This window comes from Erinaceus europaeus, chromosome 9, assembly GCF_950295315.1.
Source record: "Erinaceus europaeus chromosome 9, mEriEur2.1, whole genome shotgun sequence".
In the NCBI taxonomy this organism is placed as follows: Eukaryota; Metazoa; Chordata; class Mammalia; order Eulipotyphla; family Erinaceidae; genus Erinaceus; species Erinaceus europaeus.
Window position 1 is genome coordinate 29,598,867 of NC_080170.1, and position 17,505 is coordinate 29,616,371.

A 17,505-nucleotide genomic window follows, 5' to 3' on the forward strand; every position below is an offset into this window, starting at 1 on the left:
ATGTCGTTGTTGTTGGATAGGACAGAGAGAAATGGAGAGAGGAGGGGAAGACAGAGAGGGGGAGAGAAAGACAGACACCTGCAGACCTGCTTCACCGCCTGTGAAGGGACCTGCCTGCAGGTGGGGAGCCGGGGGCTCAAACTGGGATCCTGACGCCGGTCCTTGAGCTTAGCGCCACCTGCGCTTAACCCACTGTGCTACAGCCCGACTCCCTAATTAATCCTTTCTTAAATAAAAAAATTAAAAAAAAACAAGCAGTGAAACAAGTCTGCAGGTGTCTCTCTCTCTCCTTCTTTATCCTTCCTCTCTCAATTTCTGTCTGTCCTATTGAAAAAAAAAAAAAAAAGGCCAGTGGTGTGGGAGTGGTGAATTTATAGTGCTGGAACCAAGCCCCAGCTATAACTAGTGACAATAACAAATAAATAAATGGGGCTGGGTGGTGGTGTACCTAGTTAAGTGCACGTTACAATGTGCAAGGACCCAATGTGTTTGAGCCCCTGATCCCCACCTGCAGGGAGAAAGCTTTGCGAGTGGTGAAGCAGGTCTGTAGGTATCTCTCTCTCTCTCTCTCTCTCTCCCTCTCCCTCTCTCTCTCCCTCTGTATCTCCCCTATCCTCCTGATTTCTGGCAGTCTTTATCCAGTAAATAAAGATAATAAAATTAAAATAGAAAAATAAAACAAATATTTCATATATAGAGATTGTTCTGCTGTATTATTTGTGAGAAATGACATTTCTCATGCCAAACATGAGTTCAAGGTACTGTGGTCAAAATAGGCATGTATAGTGGAGTCCAGTGAGGGTTGATAGTCTTTGTAAGTAAAGAATTATGAATTAATAAGACTGATCAAACACTTTATAGCTTTGTTGGGATAAAGACTTTATGAAGAAGATTGTGTACCCTAGAAAACTGTGGGGATTATCAGACGAGAGTAAGTATTTTCTATTTATTTGGAATGCATAAATTAGCTTTCTTAGTTTTAGGTTTAGAGAGACAGACCACCGTCGTGGATACTGGACGTCTGTCTTCTCACTGGAGTAACTGATTCCACATGAAAATGTTTTCATAGCATAGTTTTCCATTTGGTCCTTTTCTTGGCAGGTTCCAGATGGGAAAGTTGTGGTTCTTAATTTTCGCTTCATAGACCTGGAGAGTGACAACCTGTGCCGTTATGACTATGTGGATGTGTACAGCGGCCATGCCAGCGGCCAGCGTATTGGTCGCTTCTGTGGTACCTTCCGGCCTGGTGCTTTGGTGTCCAGTGGCAACAAGATGATGGTACAGATGATCTCCGATGCCAACACTGCTGGGAATGGCTTCATGGCCATGTTCTCTGCTGCTGAGCCCAATGAAAGAGGTACCCTCTTCACATACCATGAAGAGTGGCCATGGCAGTGATTGCCTTCAGAGTATCAATGTCAGACACTGTTCTAGGCACTATAGTACACTAACCCATTTAGTCAGAAATATATAAGCAGTTCTTGTCAAAGAGCTAAATGCCAACAAATCATAAAGGTGCCATAACAAATCCAGTCATTTAAAAATTTTTTGGTATAATTTTCTATTAGTGATTTAATATTGGTTTCCAAAATAACAAGATAACAGGGGTACAGTTCCACACCATTCCCAACACCAGAGTTCTGTGTCCCCATTCCCTTCACTGGAAATGGTAGTGGTTCTCCCAAGGTCACAAATATGGGTTGAGTATTATTTCTATAACTGTCTGTCTGTATCTGTCTGCCTGTCTCTCTTGTCTATTTATCTATCTATATTTCTGCCCATTTTTCCATGGTCCTCTTCCTATCTGTTCTAGGTCATACCTACACCTATTACTACTTCTGAATGTCTTTCCTTTTTCACTCTTTCCTCTCCAGGTTTTGATGGAATTGGGTTTTAGAGCCCTCAAGTGAACTCCCCCTAACATTTCTCCCCCTCTGGGAGTATGGAACAAAATTCTTTATGGGGTGTAGAAGGTGGGAGTTCTGGCTTCTGTAATTGCTTCTTTGCTAGACAATGGCATTGGCAGGTTGATCCATACCCCTAGACAAAAATCAGTCTTCTTTTTTTTCTCTTTTTCTTTCTCTCTTTCTTCCTTCCTTCCTTCTTTTCTTTCTTTCTCTCTTTATTTCTTTTTTTCTCTCTCCAAATAGAGACAGAGAGTCAGAGAGAAAGATATCACAACAGTGAAGCTTCTGGGGCTATGCAAATGACAAAGGAAGAACACTGTCCAAGTGAGCTATTTTCCAAGTACAAACCTTTCACTCTCCATATGTGTATGTGTGTGTGAGAGAGAGAGAGTGTGTGTGTGTGTGTGTGTATTCTTTTTAAAAATTTATTTATTTATTTATTTATTACAAGAATGAGAGATGAGAGAGACCAGAGGACTATTCAGCCCTGGCATCCACCACTGTCTTTATTTGCTATTATATCACTAATGGCTCAATTTTCAAATCTCCTTATTGTTTCACTGTCATACTTGTATTGGGTTATTGACCTGGATTCTTTTTATGTTTCCAACCTTCAGGAGATCAGTATTGTGGAGGACGCCTGGAAAAACCTTCTGGCTCTTTTAAAACTCCCAACTGGCCAGAGCGCGATTACCCTGCAGGAGTCACCTGTGTGTGGCACATTGTAGCCGCGAAGAACCAGGTGAGGATCTCCATAAATGAGGACCTCCATGTGTTAGTTGCCCTTCCAGTGTGAGGCCAGCTTTCAAGAGCTCTTAGTTCTGGGGGTTATTGAAGAGCTAGGGAGCAGAAGAGGAAGGTTCTAAGAGACTGGTATTTTATTATACCAGATTATTTTTTTTCTTTGTAGAGACACAGAGGCAGAAAGAGAGAGAGAGAGAGAGAGAGAGAGAGAGAGAGAGAATGGTTTTGCAGTACCAAAGCTTCCTTTAATGCAGTGGGGGCCAAGCCTAAGTCTGGATGATACACATAACCAAGTAGCAGACTATCTAAGTGAGCTATTTTGCTGACCCAAGACCTAGATTTAAATTGCCTCTACACCTTTTGACTTGCAAATTGATGGATTTAACTTATTAGTTACTTTACTCAAAACATTTTCTGAAATATAAATGCTAAGCAAATCCCAGGTGAGATTATATGTAACCCTTTGGGAAGAGGTTGTAAGCATCAGTGACTGTGTTGTAGTACCCAGTTCCCAAGGGCACACACACCTTACATTATCATTTGTATATGTGGCATACCCATTATGCTTTGGCTACGGCCCTCCTGGCCACACTCAATGATTCAACAAAGCTACCACAAGCATTATACACTGTCACTTTAAAGAATAAAGGGATTGCTGTGAAAGTTAGCATGCTTCCTGGTTTTCTGGGTTGTTTTTATAGTAAAATTTATGAGACTGGGAAACTACTCATCTGGTAGAGCTCATTCCTTACATGCAGGTGTTCCTGGGTTTGGGCCCCAGAACCACATGGCAACATCATGGATGGCACCACGGGGGCTCCATGAATGTTAAGCAGTGCTGTAATGTCTTTCTTCTCTGCCTCTCTCATTTATTCTCTCTATAAATAAAAAAAAAGTTGAAAAAAATTGGTCCTGGAAGGTAATTCAGCAGCATGCACTGAGGCTCTCAGTTCATTCCCTGGTACTGTATAAAAAAATCAATCAATTTAATTTGTGAAAGTTCCCCACAATAAACTTCATTCATGTTCTTAAATCAGTAAAAAAGGTTCAGTTTTCTAATGTTTATTAGTTTGTGGTTATATGAAATTTTACACTTTCTGGGAACTGCTTTTGGATTTTAATTGTAGGCTAGAACTGAACTTGGGAATAGACCATGTTTACTTTGAAAATAACTTCTTTTTTTTAGTATCTTCTGGGGCTTCACTACTTCGGGCTGACTTTTCCAGATAGAGGCAGAGAGACCAAAAAAAAAAAAAAAAAAAGGCAGGGGAAACCACAGCACCAAAGCTTCCTTCAATGTGGTAGTACCTGGATCACACATGTAGAAGTACACTAGCCAAGTGAACTGTTTTGTTGGATCTGAAAATAACTATTTAATAATTGTGATTATGAACACATAAGCTCTGTATACTATATAAATATTCATATAGACTTTAATTCAAGTTCTACAAAATGAACTTTAATTAATTAGCCAATTAATTTTGTAGTCATAGGAACCTCAATGCTCTGGAATAACCTTTTCAGAAGAGAGAGACAGAAAGAAGAGAGGGAAAGACCATAGCATTGAAACTTCCTCCACTGTCGGGGGCTGGGTGGGGCAGGGGGCAGAGAAGGTCAGGTTCAAACCTGGGTTGTGTGCATGGCAAAGCAAACACACTTATCTTTTTTTTTAATATTTATTTAATTATTTATTCCCTTTTGTTGCCCTTGTTGTTTTATTGCTGTAGTTATTAGTGTTGTCATTGTTGTTGGATAGGACATAGAGAAATGGGGAGAGGAGTGGAAGACAGAGATAGACACCTGCAGACCTGCTTCACTGCTTGTGAAGCGACTCCCCTGCAGGTGGGAAGTCAGGAACTTGAACCAGGATCCTTACATTGGTCCTTCTGCTTTGCGCCACCTGCACTTAACCCGTTGTGCTATCGCCCGACTCCTGCAAACACACTAAGTGAACTATCTTGTCAGTCCTGAACAATGATGTACTTAAAAAAAAACTTTTCTAAATTCATCTTTTGTATCACTTATACAAGTATTATTTTTCATGTATTTACGTTTAAGGGAGAGCTACTCAAGTATAGTATGTAAGTTAGTTATTTCAGTGTGAACACATACACATAAATACTTTGATCAAAATCCCAAAACTTGTTTTTACGTATTGAGATGTGGTCATTTATGTAATAATGAAAATTCTATGAATCTGTGGGCATAATAGCTTAAAATAACTTTTAAATTTTGAATTGCTCAACATTAAAGTATTATGTAATTCTTTTTAAATTATTTATTTATTTATTTATAAAAGGGAAACACTGACAAGGCCATAGGGTAAGAGGGGTACAGCTACCATCACCAGAGCTCTGTATCCCATCACCTCTCCTGATAGCTTTCCTATCCTTTAACCCCATGGGAGTATGGACCCAGGGTTATTATAGGGTGCAGAAGGTGGAAGGTCTGGCTTCTGTAATTGCTTCCCCACTGAACATGGGCATTGGCAGGTCGATCCATATTCCCAGCCTGTCTCTCTCTTTCCCTAGTGGGGCAGGGCTCTGGGGAAGCGGGGCTCCAGGACACAGTGGTGGGGTCATCTGTCCAGGGAAGTCCCGTTGGCATTATGCTAGCATACGGAACCTGGTGGCTGAAAAAAGAGTTAACATATAAAGACATACAAATTGTTGATGAATCATTAACCTAAAGGCTGGAATATTGCAGATGAAGATTTGGGGTCTCCATTTTGGAAGTAGTTAGTAGGACTATTTTAGTTATATTCCAAAGGGCCCATGACTTTATTAGTTTTTGCCTGAGCCTGACACCTGATATGCAGGTGAACCCAAGTTACTGTCTAAGGAGATAATGTCAAGGCTGGAAAAAGGGGTAGAAAGCTGTATCAGGGAAGAGAGTAGCTCCCAAATATGGGAAAAGTGTATAAAGACAATACTGAGATACCAACTCACCCCTGTAAGAATGGCATACATCAAAAAGGACAGCAGCAACAAATGATGGAGAGGCTTTGGGGACAAAGGAACCCTTCTGCACTGCTGGTGGGAATATAAATTGGTCCAACCTATTTGGAGAGCAGTCTAGAGGACTCTCACAAGGCTAGACATGGACCTTCTATATGACCCAGTAATTCTCCTAAGGATTTACCCCAAGGACTCCATAACACCAACCAAAAAGATACGTGTACACCTATGTTCATAGCAGCACAATTCGTAATAGCTAAAAACTGGAAGCAACCCAGGTGCCCAACAACAGATGAGTGGCTGAGAAAGCTGTGGTATATATACACAATGGAATACTACACAGCTATTGAGAACAATGAACCCACCTTCTCTGACCCATCTTGGATGGAGCTAGAAGGAATTGTGTTACGTGAGCTAAATCAGAAAGACAAAGATGAGTATGGGATGATACCATTCATAAATAGAAGTTGAGAAAGAAGAACAGAAAGGGAAACTCAAAGCAAGATCTGACTGAGTTTGGAGTAGGGCACCATAATAAAAACCTCTGGGTAGAGGGTGAGGGTGGATGCTCAGCTTCACTGGGGAGGGGTGTGGGGGGTAGGACACAGTCTTTTGGTGGTGGGAATGGTGTTTATGTACACTGCTATTAACTTGTAGTCATATAAATCACTATTTAATTTATATGAGAAGGGAAAAATTGATTGAATGTCTCATACTTTTTAATGCACAGACCATAGGCTGAGTCTTTGAAATGTTGACTCTCCTAAAAGCTTAGGCCAGGAGAGTAGAAGCAACCAGTGATGTTACTTCATAAAATACATATATATATATGTAATTCTTAAGATTATATTGGTTATGGGAACTAGGAGGTGGCACACCCAGTTAAGCACACTATTACCAGGAGCAAGAAAATAGGTTTGAGCCCCTGGTCCCACATACATTGGGTCTGCTCTACCAGCGGTAAAGCAGGTCTGCAGGTGTCTGACTTTCTCTCCATCTCTCTGTCTCCCCACCCTCTATTAATTTCTCTCTGCCCTGTCTAACAAGGGCAACAAAATTAGAAAGAAAAAAAAAGAAGGAAAAAATGGCCACTGGAAGTGGTGGACTCATAGTGCCAGCATTGAGCCCAGCAATAACCCTGGTGGCAATAAAAAACTTTTTAAAAAATAAATAAAAAGACTATATTGGTTATTATTCTGACATTTAGCATTATGTTCAACTGGATGATTTCAACTTATACTCGAATATCACAATTTAGCTTCTCTTTGACTAAATTAAAGTTTGGATTTTTGGGGATTGGGCGGTAGTGCAGCAGGTTAAGCAAAGCGCAAGGACTGGCATAAGGATCCGGGTTCAAGCCCCGGCTCCCCACCTGCAGGGGAGTTGCTTCACAGGCTGTGAAGTAGGTCTGCAGGAGTCTATCTTTCTCTCCCCCTCTCTGTCTTCCCATCCTCCCTCGATTTCTCTCTGTCCTATCCAACAACGAATAACATCTACAACAACAAGGGCAACAAAAGGGAGGAAAAATGGCTTCCAGGAGCAGTGGATTCATGGTGCAGGCACTGATCCCCAGCAATAAACCTGGAGGCAAAAAAAAAATTGGATTTTTTTTTTAACCAGAGCACTGATCAGCTCTTGGCTTATGGTGGTGTGGGGAATTGAACCTGGGATTTCAGAGCCTCAGGCATGACAGTCTGTTTGCATAAGAATTATGCTATCTACCTTTGCCCAAAATTTAGATTTTTAAAAAATATGATTTTGGCTTCATCAGATTGAATTATTAGTCATTTTTGCAGTGTCTGAAATAACTGGAAGCCTTATTAAATGGAGGCATATAAGGGGAAAATTAAAATTCTAAGTAGTTTTTGTGCAAATCTATGGGCATTTTATTCTAGTAAAGATTCACCTCCAATTTTTTTTTTCCCATTGCTGTTGTTGGTGTTGTTGCTGCTACTGTTCTTGTTGCTATTGGATAGGACAGAGAGAAATTGAGAGAGGAGGGAAAGACAAAGAAGGAGCAACAAAGATAGACACCTGCAGACTTGCTTCACCGCTTGCAAAGCGACCTCCCTATAGGTGGGGAGATGGGGGCTCAAACCAGGATCCTTGCACTTTACACTATGTGCACTTAACCCGGTATGCTACCACCTGGCCTCCTCGCCACCATTTTTTAATAATAACTTCCCCTTTTCTTATAAGTGTTATAACAGGGTTTTACAAAATCATAATATCTACTTATTTTTAATCTGCTTTACAAAAGTTGTTATACAACTAATTTTTTTTTTGCAACTAATTTCTAAGTAGAGAAAGCTCAGCCAATTTTTAAAATAACTTAAGCAGTATCTCATTACTGAGATAATTGGTGAGAAGTTACTGGATCCAAAGAGGAAATATTCTGAAATAATTTAAGCAGTGTTAATTATGAAGGGGTTTATTCACCCAGCACTGGTGCTGATTTTTTAAAACTCAAGTAAATATCTAAGTATGTGGCAATGAAAAGCCAAAATTTACCTTTCTGTTTGTATGTGATGCTACCACTATTATCATATGCATCCAAATAACTGTGCCTGAGTCTTCCTACCAGGGTTCACTGTCCATTATCTTCCTGCCTGCCTGCCTCCCAGCAGAATAGGAACCAGGTGGCTGGGTGCCATTGTTTTTTGTAAACCCAGTGAGATTTCTTTCTATTTGCACATTGGAGCTGCTCTTGAAAAATCTATAAGGGGAATGACTGCCCAGTAATCCAAAATTTCCTATAATGCCCTGGATAATTTAGGATGGCTATTAATGGGACTGGTACAAAAAGAAAAAAAGGAAAAGAAAGAGACTTCTGGAGGTGGGGCTATGGAGCAGCAGCAGCTGTGTTTCTCTCCTCTCTCGGGACAACTAGAAATACCAGAGGAGACCACCTGGGACCACAACAAGACAGGACTAGAATGACTTCAGGAACCCACCAAGTCACCAGTGAGTGCAGAGGAGCCCTAGGGAGAGATTAAGTGGCTGGTAACAGTCCGGCACTTTACCAGCTAAGACACCACCTCCAATCTGTTTCACCAACAAGGGAACAGCTGAAAGGAGGAGAGAACTCCCCTGAGACTCACGAAATGCAACTGTGAGTCTCCATTGCTACTGCCCTCAGAATCTGGAGCAGCAGCAGGGAGGCCCTGTGCTGACACCAGGAGACAGAGAACTAACCAGGAAACTCAGGAGGAGATCTATACCTTGGTGGCCTAGTGGTGGGGCTGTGAAAGTCTTTTTGCATAACCACTGGATTATCTCTGCTACACCCTGCTTTGTCTCTTGGTCAGGAATCAGTGATTAAGCTAAGAAGCCTACATATAGTTTAAAATCCCTCAGGCTCCCATAGCCTACAGGGAAGAAAAAGGCAAAAGAGGCTTTTAAGCCACTGAGCTTCAACTCAGGGATCAAAATAATACTGAAATAACTGTCAACTTCCAAAACTGTGAACTCTTTAACTACCTTACTTAGAAGTGAATCCAGGCAATAGTGATCAGTCATTTGAAAAGTACTGAGAGAGGGACCTCATAACATAATATATAAAATGGTTAAATCAACAAGGACAAATATTGGAGAAATGAACCAGGAAAAGAGTCTAGCTAAAAGCCTCCCAAAGGTTGAAGCACAAAATAATGAGGTCAACATCCAACCACTAGTTATGGAAATAATCACAGGAGTGAGCAAAGATTTTGAAAGAATTATAATCAGAAATGCAGAAACAACAAATGAGACCCTGGAAGAAAACATTAATTATCTCAAGGTTATTAGAGAGCTGAAAGCTGAAATAGCTGAGCTAAGAACACAACTAGCTGAACAAGCTAAAGCAGTATCAGAAAAGGGCAACAAAATAGATGAACTCCAGAAAACAGTAGAGGGCAGAGAGAATAGGATCAATGAGGCTGAAGACAGAATTAGCAAGATTGAGGGCGAATTGGAGACAACGAAAAAAGAAGTAAGAGATCTCAAAAAGAGATTAAGAGATACTGAAAACAATAACAGAGACCTATGGGATGACTTCAAAAGAAACAATGTACACATAATTGGCTTACCAGAGGAAGAAAGAAAGGGAAGGGAAGAAAGCATTCTTCAGGATATAATAGCTGAGAACTTCTCTAGTCTAGACAACATCAAAGACATAAAGATTCAAGAAGCCCAGAGGGTCCCAAACAGAATTAACCCAGACTTAAAGACACCAAGACACATCATATTCAGAATGAAAAAGAATAATGATAAAGAAAGGATCCTGAAGGCTGCAAGAGAAAAACAAAGACACATCTATAGAGGAAAACGTGTAAGATTAGCAGCAGACTTCTCCTCACAAACACTACAGGCCAGAAGAGAATGGCAAGACATCTATTGAGTGCTCAATGAGAAAAGCTTACAACCAAGACTACTGTATCCTGCTAGACTGTCATTCAGACTAGATGGAGGCATAAAAACCTTCTCAGACAAGCAACAGTTGAAGGAATCACTATCACCAAACCTTCCCTGAAAGAAGTTCTGAAAGGTCTCCTATAAACAGACCACCATAATTAGGCCATTTATCAGAAGACTCTAAAACTCAACAAGAATGACATTAAAATGTCTTCAGTCTTTGATATCAATAAATGTCAATGGCCTGAAGTCACCTATTAAAAGGCACAGAGTAGGAAGATGGATCAGAAAACACAACCTAACAATATGCTGTCTACAGGAAACCCACCTAACTCAACAAGACAAACACAGATTCAAAGTGAAAGGATGGAAAACTATCAAACAAGCCAATGAATGGCCCACAAAAAGGGCAGGAACAGCTGTTTTCATATCTGACATGATAGACTTCAAAATAAAATTATAAAAGATAGAGATGGATACTACTTAATGCTCGGAGGATCAGTCAATCAAAAGGACTTAACAATTATTATCTATGTACCCAATGAGAAGTCATCTAAATACATCAAACATCTACTGAAAGAGGTGCAGCAATATATTAACAGCAACACAGTCATAGTAGGGGACTTCAACACCCCACTGTCTCAACTTGATGGATCATCCAGGCAGAAAATCAACAAAGACATGAGGGAGCTAAATGAGGAGATAGATAAACTAGAACTATTGGGCATTTTCAGAGTCATTCTTCCCAAGAAACTGGAATACACATTTTACTCAAATCCACATGGGTCATTCTCAAGGATCAACCATATGTTAGGCCACAAAGACAGCATCAGCAAATTCAAGACCACTGAAATCATCCCAAGCATCTTCTAAGACCACAGTGGAATTAAACTAATACTTAACAATCAACAAAAGATGAGTAATAGTCCCAAAATGTGGAAGCTCAACAGTACACTACTTAACAACTACTGGGTCAAAGAGTAAGTAAAGAAAGAAATCAAAATGTTTCAAGAGTTCAGTGAAAATAAAGACACAAGCTATCAAAATATTTGGGACACAGCTAAGGCAGTACTGAGAGGGTAGTTCATAGCCATACAAGCACACATTAGGATACAAGAAAAAGCACAAATAAACAGCCTGATTGCACATCTTAAAGACCTAGAAGAAGAACAAAGGAACCCTAGAGCAACCAGAAGGACAAATCATTAAAGTTAGGGCAGAAATCAATAACATTGAAAATAAGAAAACCATACAAAAGATCAACAAAAGCAAATCCTAGTTCTTCAAAAGTGAACAAAGTCAACAAACCTTTAGCCAGACTCACAAAACAAAAAAGGGAGAAGACCCAAATAAATCAGATACCAAATGAAAGAGGAGATATCACAACAGACACCGCAGAAATTCAACATATCATGTTAGGCTTTCTATGAACAACTATATGCCACCAAGCTAGAGAACCTGGAAGAAATGGACGATTTCCTAGATACCTACCAACTTCCAAAACTAAGTAAAGAGGAAGTAGATAATATGAACAGGCCCATCACAGCTAATGAAATTGAAACAGTTATCAGAAACCTTCCCCAAAATAAAAGTCCTGGACCATTCATTTGGTTTTACAAATGAATTCTACAAAACCTTCAAAGAAGAACTAATACCTCTACTTTTAAAAGTCTTCCAGAAGATTGAAGACAATGGAATACTCCCTTCTAGCTTCTATGAAGCCAAGACTACTTTGATACCAAAAGCAGATAGGGACACACCCAAAAAAGAAAACTATAGACCAATATCTCTGATGAACATAGATGTGAAAATATTGAACAAAATCCTAGCCAACCGGATACAGCAGTTTATTAAAGATTGTTCATCATGACCAAGTGGTGTTTATCCCAGAGAGCAAGGTTGGTTTAATATAAGTACATCAATCAAGGTGATCCACCACATCAAGACCAAAAACCACATGGTCATATCAATAGATGCAGAGAAAGCCTTTGACTAAATACAACATCGCTTTATGATCAAAACACTACAAAAAATGAGAATAGTTGGGAAATTCCTGAAGATAGTGGAGTCTATATATAGCAAACCTACAGCCAACATCATACTCAATGGTGAAAAACTGGAAGCATATCCACTCAGATCAGGTACTAGACAGGGCTCCTCACTATCACCATTATTATTCAACATAGTGTTGGAAGTTCTTGCCATAGCAGTCAGGCAGGAGCAAGGAATTAAAGGGATAACAATTGGAAGAGAAGTCAAACTCTCTCTATTTGCAGATGACATGATAGTATACATAGAAAAACCTAAGGAATCCAGCAAGAAGCTTTTAGAAATCATCAGGCAATACAGTAAGGTGTCAGGCTACAAAATTAACATTCAAAAGTCAGTGGCATTCCTCTATGCAAACACTAAGAAGAAGTTGAAATCCAGAAATCAGTTCCTTTTACTATAGCAACAAAAACAATATAATATCTAGGAATAAACCTAACCAAAGAAGTGAAAGACTTGTATACTGAAAATTATGAGGCACTACTCAGGGAAATTGAAAGACACAAAGAAATGTAAAGATATTCCATGTTCATGGGTTGGAAGCATTAACATCATCAAAATGAATATAGTACCCAGAGCCATCTACAAATTTAATGCTATCCCCATCAAGATCCCAACCACATTTTTTAGGAGAATAGAACAAATGTGTATCTGGAATCAGAAAAGACCTAGAATTGCCAAAACAATCTTGAGAAGAAAGAACGGAACTGGAGGCATCACACTCCCAGATCTCAAATTGTATTATAGGGCCATTGTCATCAAAATTGCTTGGTACTGAAACATGAATAGACACTGACCAGTGGAATAGAATTGAGAGCTCAGAAGTTAGCCCTCACATCTATGGACATCTAATCATTGACAAAGATGCCCAGACTATTAAATGGGGAAAGCAGAGTCTCTTCAACAAATGGTATAGGGAAAAATGAGTTGAAACATGCAGAAGAATGAAACTGAACCACTATATTTCACCAAATACAAAAGTAAATTCCAGGTGGATCAAGGACTTGGATGATAGACCACAAACTATCAGATACTTAGAGAAAAATATTGGCAGAACACTTTTCCGCATAAATTTTAAAGACATCTTCAATGAAATGAATCCAATTACAAAGGATACTAAGCCAAGCATATACCTATGGGGCTACATCAAATTAAAAAGCTTCTTCACAGCAAAAGAAACCAATACCCAAACCCAGAGTCCCCTCACAGAATGGGATAAGATCTTTACCTTCCATACATCAGACAAGAGGCTAATAACCAAAATATATAAAGAGCTTGCCAAACTCAACAACAAGAAAACAAATTACCTCATCCAAAAATGGGGGGCATGGACTGAATATTGACCCCAGAAGAGATCAGAAGGCCCAGAAACACATGAAAAAATGCTCCAAGTCTTTGATTTTCAGAGAAATGCAAATCAAGACAACAAGGAGATATCACTTCACTCCCGTGAGAATGTCATACATCAGAAAAGGTAGCAGCATCAAATGCTAGAGAAGGTGTGGGGTCAAAGGAACCCTCCTGCACTGCTGGTGGGAATGGAAATTGGTCCAACCTCTGTGGAGAAGTCTCAGAAGGCCAGAAATGGACCTACCCAATGATCCTACAATTCCTCTCCTGGGGATATATCCTAAGGAACCCAGCACACCCATCCAAAAAGATCTGTGTACACATATGTTCTTATCAGCACAATTTGTAATGGCCAAAACCTGGAAGCAACCCAGGTGTCCAACAACAGATGAGTGGCTGAGCAAGTTGTGGTCTATATACACGCTGGAATACTACTCAGCTGTAAAAAATGGTGACTTCACCGTTTTCAGTCAATCTTGGATGGACCTTGAAAAATTTATGTTAAGTGAAATAAGTCAGAAACAGAAGGATGTATATGGGATGATCTCACTCTCTTCTGATATTGGAAAAACAAGATCAGAAGAGAAAACACAAGTAGAACCTGAACTGGAATTGGGCATATTGTACCCAAGTAAAAGACTCTGGGGTTGGTAGGGGGGAGAATATAGGTCCAAGAAGGATGACAGAGGACCTAGTGTTGCTGTACTGTTATATGGAAAGCTCAGAAATGTTATGCATGTACAAACTATTGCATTTACTGTTGAATGTATAACATTAATTCCCCAATAAAGAAATTTTTAAAAAACAAGGAAAATAAAGAGAAATACTTAAGGCTGTCCAACACTGATTTTATGCAACCTCCTCAGAACTCAGTCACATCTTCAGGTGGCCCATGCACAGCAGGCACATTTTTCAAGAACATTTTACAGTCAGTTTCCTTTTTCCTCAGTCTCTGGCCCCAAAGAAATTGGCTCCTTTACATGGGCTGGCACTATCAGTCTCTTTCCCCTCAAAAGGGGAACAGTCCTACCTACCTGTCTTACATACCCACATACATACACCACTACCCAAACACATAATAATAGAGGAGATCTCTTAGATCATGCTTTTTATTTTTGTTGGTTTTCTTCTGGTGAATGAGGTTGGCGTGTAGCTCCCCCATTCCAACACATAACCAGTTACATCTTAGTGTCAGTTTCTGGGGTCATGGCATATTTCCATACTTTTGAAACTGTAAGTGAACAGAATTCTAAGTTTATCATCATAACTAGGGCTGATCAGAGCTTGAGATGATCTTTTGGGATGATTAAAAGTAAGAGAACACTACCGTTTTGCTAACTGGTTATGAACTATGCCACAAGGTAAAAACAAAACAAAACTGAACGAATGTTATTTTTATGAAGGAAAACCATAGTACCTTACACATCTGGAGAAAGGAAGAATTATTTGAGGATATTCAACAGTGCTGTTTTGATATTTTTAATATTCTGTTTTTTGTCACTAAAGCTTATAGAATTAAAGTTTGAGAAGTTTGATGTTGAACGAGATAACTACTGCCGATATGATTATGTGGCTGTGTACAACGGTGGGGAAGTTGACGATGCGAGACGAATTGGGAAGTACTGTGGTGATAGCCCACCTGCGTAAGTACCACCTTATTTATTTCAGTAACGTTTTGGTGTCCAGTAAGGAAGAACAAGGGATGGGGGAGGCAGAGGGGGAGTTTTAAGCTGATCTGGAAGGAATAGTTAGGATTAGCCAGAGGCAGAAACAAGGACAAACTACACAGTGGAGGGAATTCCTGTAATGAAGACACACAGGGAACTGGTGATGGCCCACCTGCAGAGCACACATGTCACCATGCTCAAGGACCCAGTTAGGTCCTTGGTCCCCACCTGCAGGAGGGAAGCAGTGCTACATGTGTCATCTTTCTCCCTTTCTATTTCCCTCTTCCCTCTTAATTTCTCTATGTGTCTATCAAAAAGGAAACACACACACACACACACACACACACACACACATACACACATACACAAAAGGTTACTGGAGTGGCAGTTCACTGGACAGGCACCAAGCCCAGTGATAACTCTAGTAGCAAAATAAATAAAGAAAGAAACAAATAACATACAGAGGACCAGGGAGATACCTTAGTGTGGTGACACCACCCACTGGTGGTGACTCCACTGTGGTGACTCAGTATTAAAGCAGGCCTTCATGCCTGAGACCCCAGAGGTCCCAGGTTCAATTTCCAGCACAGCCATATTCTAGAGCTGAGCTGTGGTCTGGTCTTCTTTTCCCCCTTGTGAAAATAAATAAATAAATTTAAAGGGCACAGAGAGCGGGGACCAGGCAGTGGCGCACCCAATTAAACACACATAGTACTAAGGCAAGCACCCACACAAAGACCCAGTTCACACAAGGATCCAGGTTCAAGCCCCCCAGTTCCCCATCTGCATGGGGGACACTTCACAAGCGGTGAAGCAGGTTTGTAGGTGTCTTTCTTTATATATATATCTCCCCCTCCTCTCTCAATTTCTTTCTGTCCTACCCAATAAAATGGGAAAAATGACCTACAGGAGTGGTAGATTTGTAGTGTAGGTATCGAGCTCCAGCAAGTACCCTGGAGACACACAGAGATAGGCACTATCCCAGAACCTGACTTTTGATTTAGGGCCTAGAGAGAGATGAGGCAGGCGTTGTATTCAATGTTCTGCAGAGAGGAAAGCCTGCCGGGGCACTCAAGCAGGAAGAGTCTATAGAACCCCCGCTTTGGAGTAAGTGAGTAGGCATGAAGAGTAAAAGACCTGTAGCCATACCTAGATAACATGGAGGAGGTGAAGTAGGGCAGTAGACAGAGATAAAGAGGAGGAGATGGACCAAAAGATCTGTAGGAGGCAAAATAAACGGACTTTTATAGTCATTGCAGGAGAGGAAAACAAATGTCTGGTGCCATGCAGGGCAGAAATCACACGTCTGGCTCTAGCTGACATTGAACAGACAGCATCCTCTAGAGTTGGCTCTGGGGTTTTGTCCAGACAGCATGAACCCATCTGAGAATGCCTTTTGCTCACTCAGTTATTTTTTTTAACTTTTATTTATAAAAAGGAAACACTGGGAAGTAGTGCGGTAGTACAGTAGCACAGCAGGTTAAGTGCAGGTGGTGCAAAGCACAAGAATCAGTGTAAAGATCCTGGTTCAAGCCCCTGGCTCCCCACCTGCAGGGGAGTCACTTCACAAGCAGTGAAGCAGGTCTGCAGGTGTCTACTTTTCTCTCCCCCTCTCTGCCTTCCTCTCCTCTCTCTATTTCTCTCTGTCGTATCCAACAACGACGATAATAATAACTACAGTAATAAAACAGCAAGGGCAACGAAAGGTAATAAATAAATAAATAAATAGAGGAAACACTAACAAAACCACAGGATAAGAGGGGTACAACTCCACACAACTCCCACCACCAGAACTCCATATCCCATCTCCTCCCCTGATAGCTTTTGTATTCTTTAACCCCATGGAAGTATGGACCCAGAGTCATTATGGAGTGCGGAAGGTGGGAGGTCTGGCTTCTGTAATTACTTCCCCGCTGAACATTGACAGGTTGATGCATATTCCCAGTCTGTCTCTCTCTTTCCCTAGTGGGGCAGGGCTCTGGGGAAGCAGGGCTCCAGGACACATTGGTGGGGTTGTCTGCCCAGGGAAGTCCAGTTGGCATCATGCTAGCATCTGGAATCTGGTGGCTAAAAAAAGAGTTAACACATTGTTGTCTAATCATGAACCTAAAGTCTGGAATATTGCAGATGAAGATTTGGGGTCTCCATTTTGAAGATAGCTAGTAGGCCTATTTTAGTTATATTCCAAAGGGCCAATGACTATACTAGTTTTTTCCTGAGCCTAACCTCTGATATGCAGGTGGATGCACACTTGGTTGTCAGAATGGTTATGAAAGGGCCCGGTGGCAGCACAACCATTAAAGTGTGCAAATTACCATGCAAGGGGCCCAGTTTTGAGCCCCCAACCCCCATGACCTACATGGAGGAGGTTTTATGTACAGTGGAGCAGCCTGAAGCTCTCTTTCTTTTTCTGCCTCACACCACCCCCACCACCACCAA

General features: G+C 40.7%; 1 protein-coding gene across 1 annotated transcript in view; it reads left to right on the top strand.

Annotated features, from left to right (window-relative positions):
- Nucleotides 1–17,505, top strand: part of PCOLCE2 (procollagen C-endopeptidase enhancer 2) — a 91,215-nt gene that overhangs the window by 58,441 nt on the left and 15,269 nt on the right. Inside the window, exons 3-5 of the mRNA XM_007524072.3 lie at nt 1,102–1,357; nt 2,525–2,649; nt 14,906–15,042. Coding sequence (XP_007524134.1) covers nt 1,102–1,357; nt 2,525–2,649; nt 14,906–15,042 — 518 coding nt within the window. The remainder of the gene's footprint in view (nt 1–1,101; nt 1,358–2,524; nt 2,650–14,905; nt 15,043–17,505) is intronic.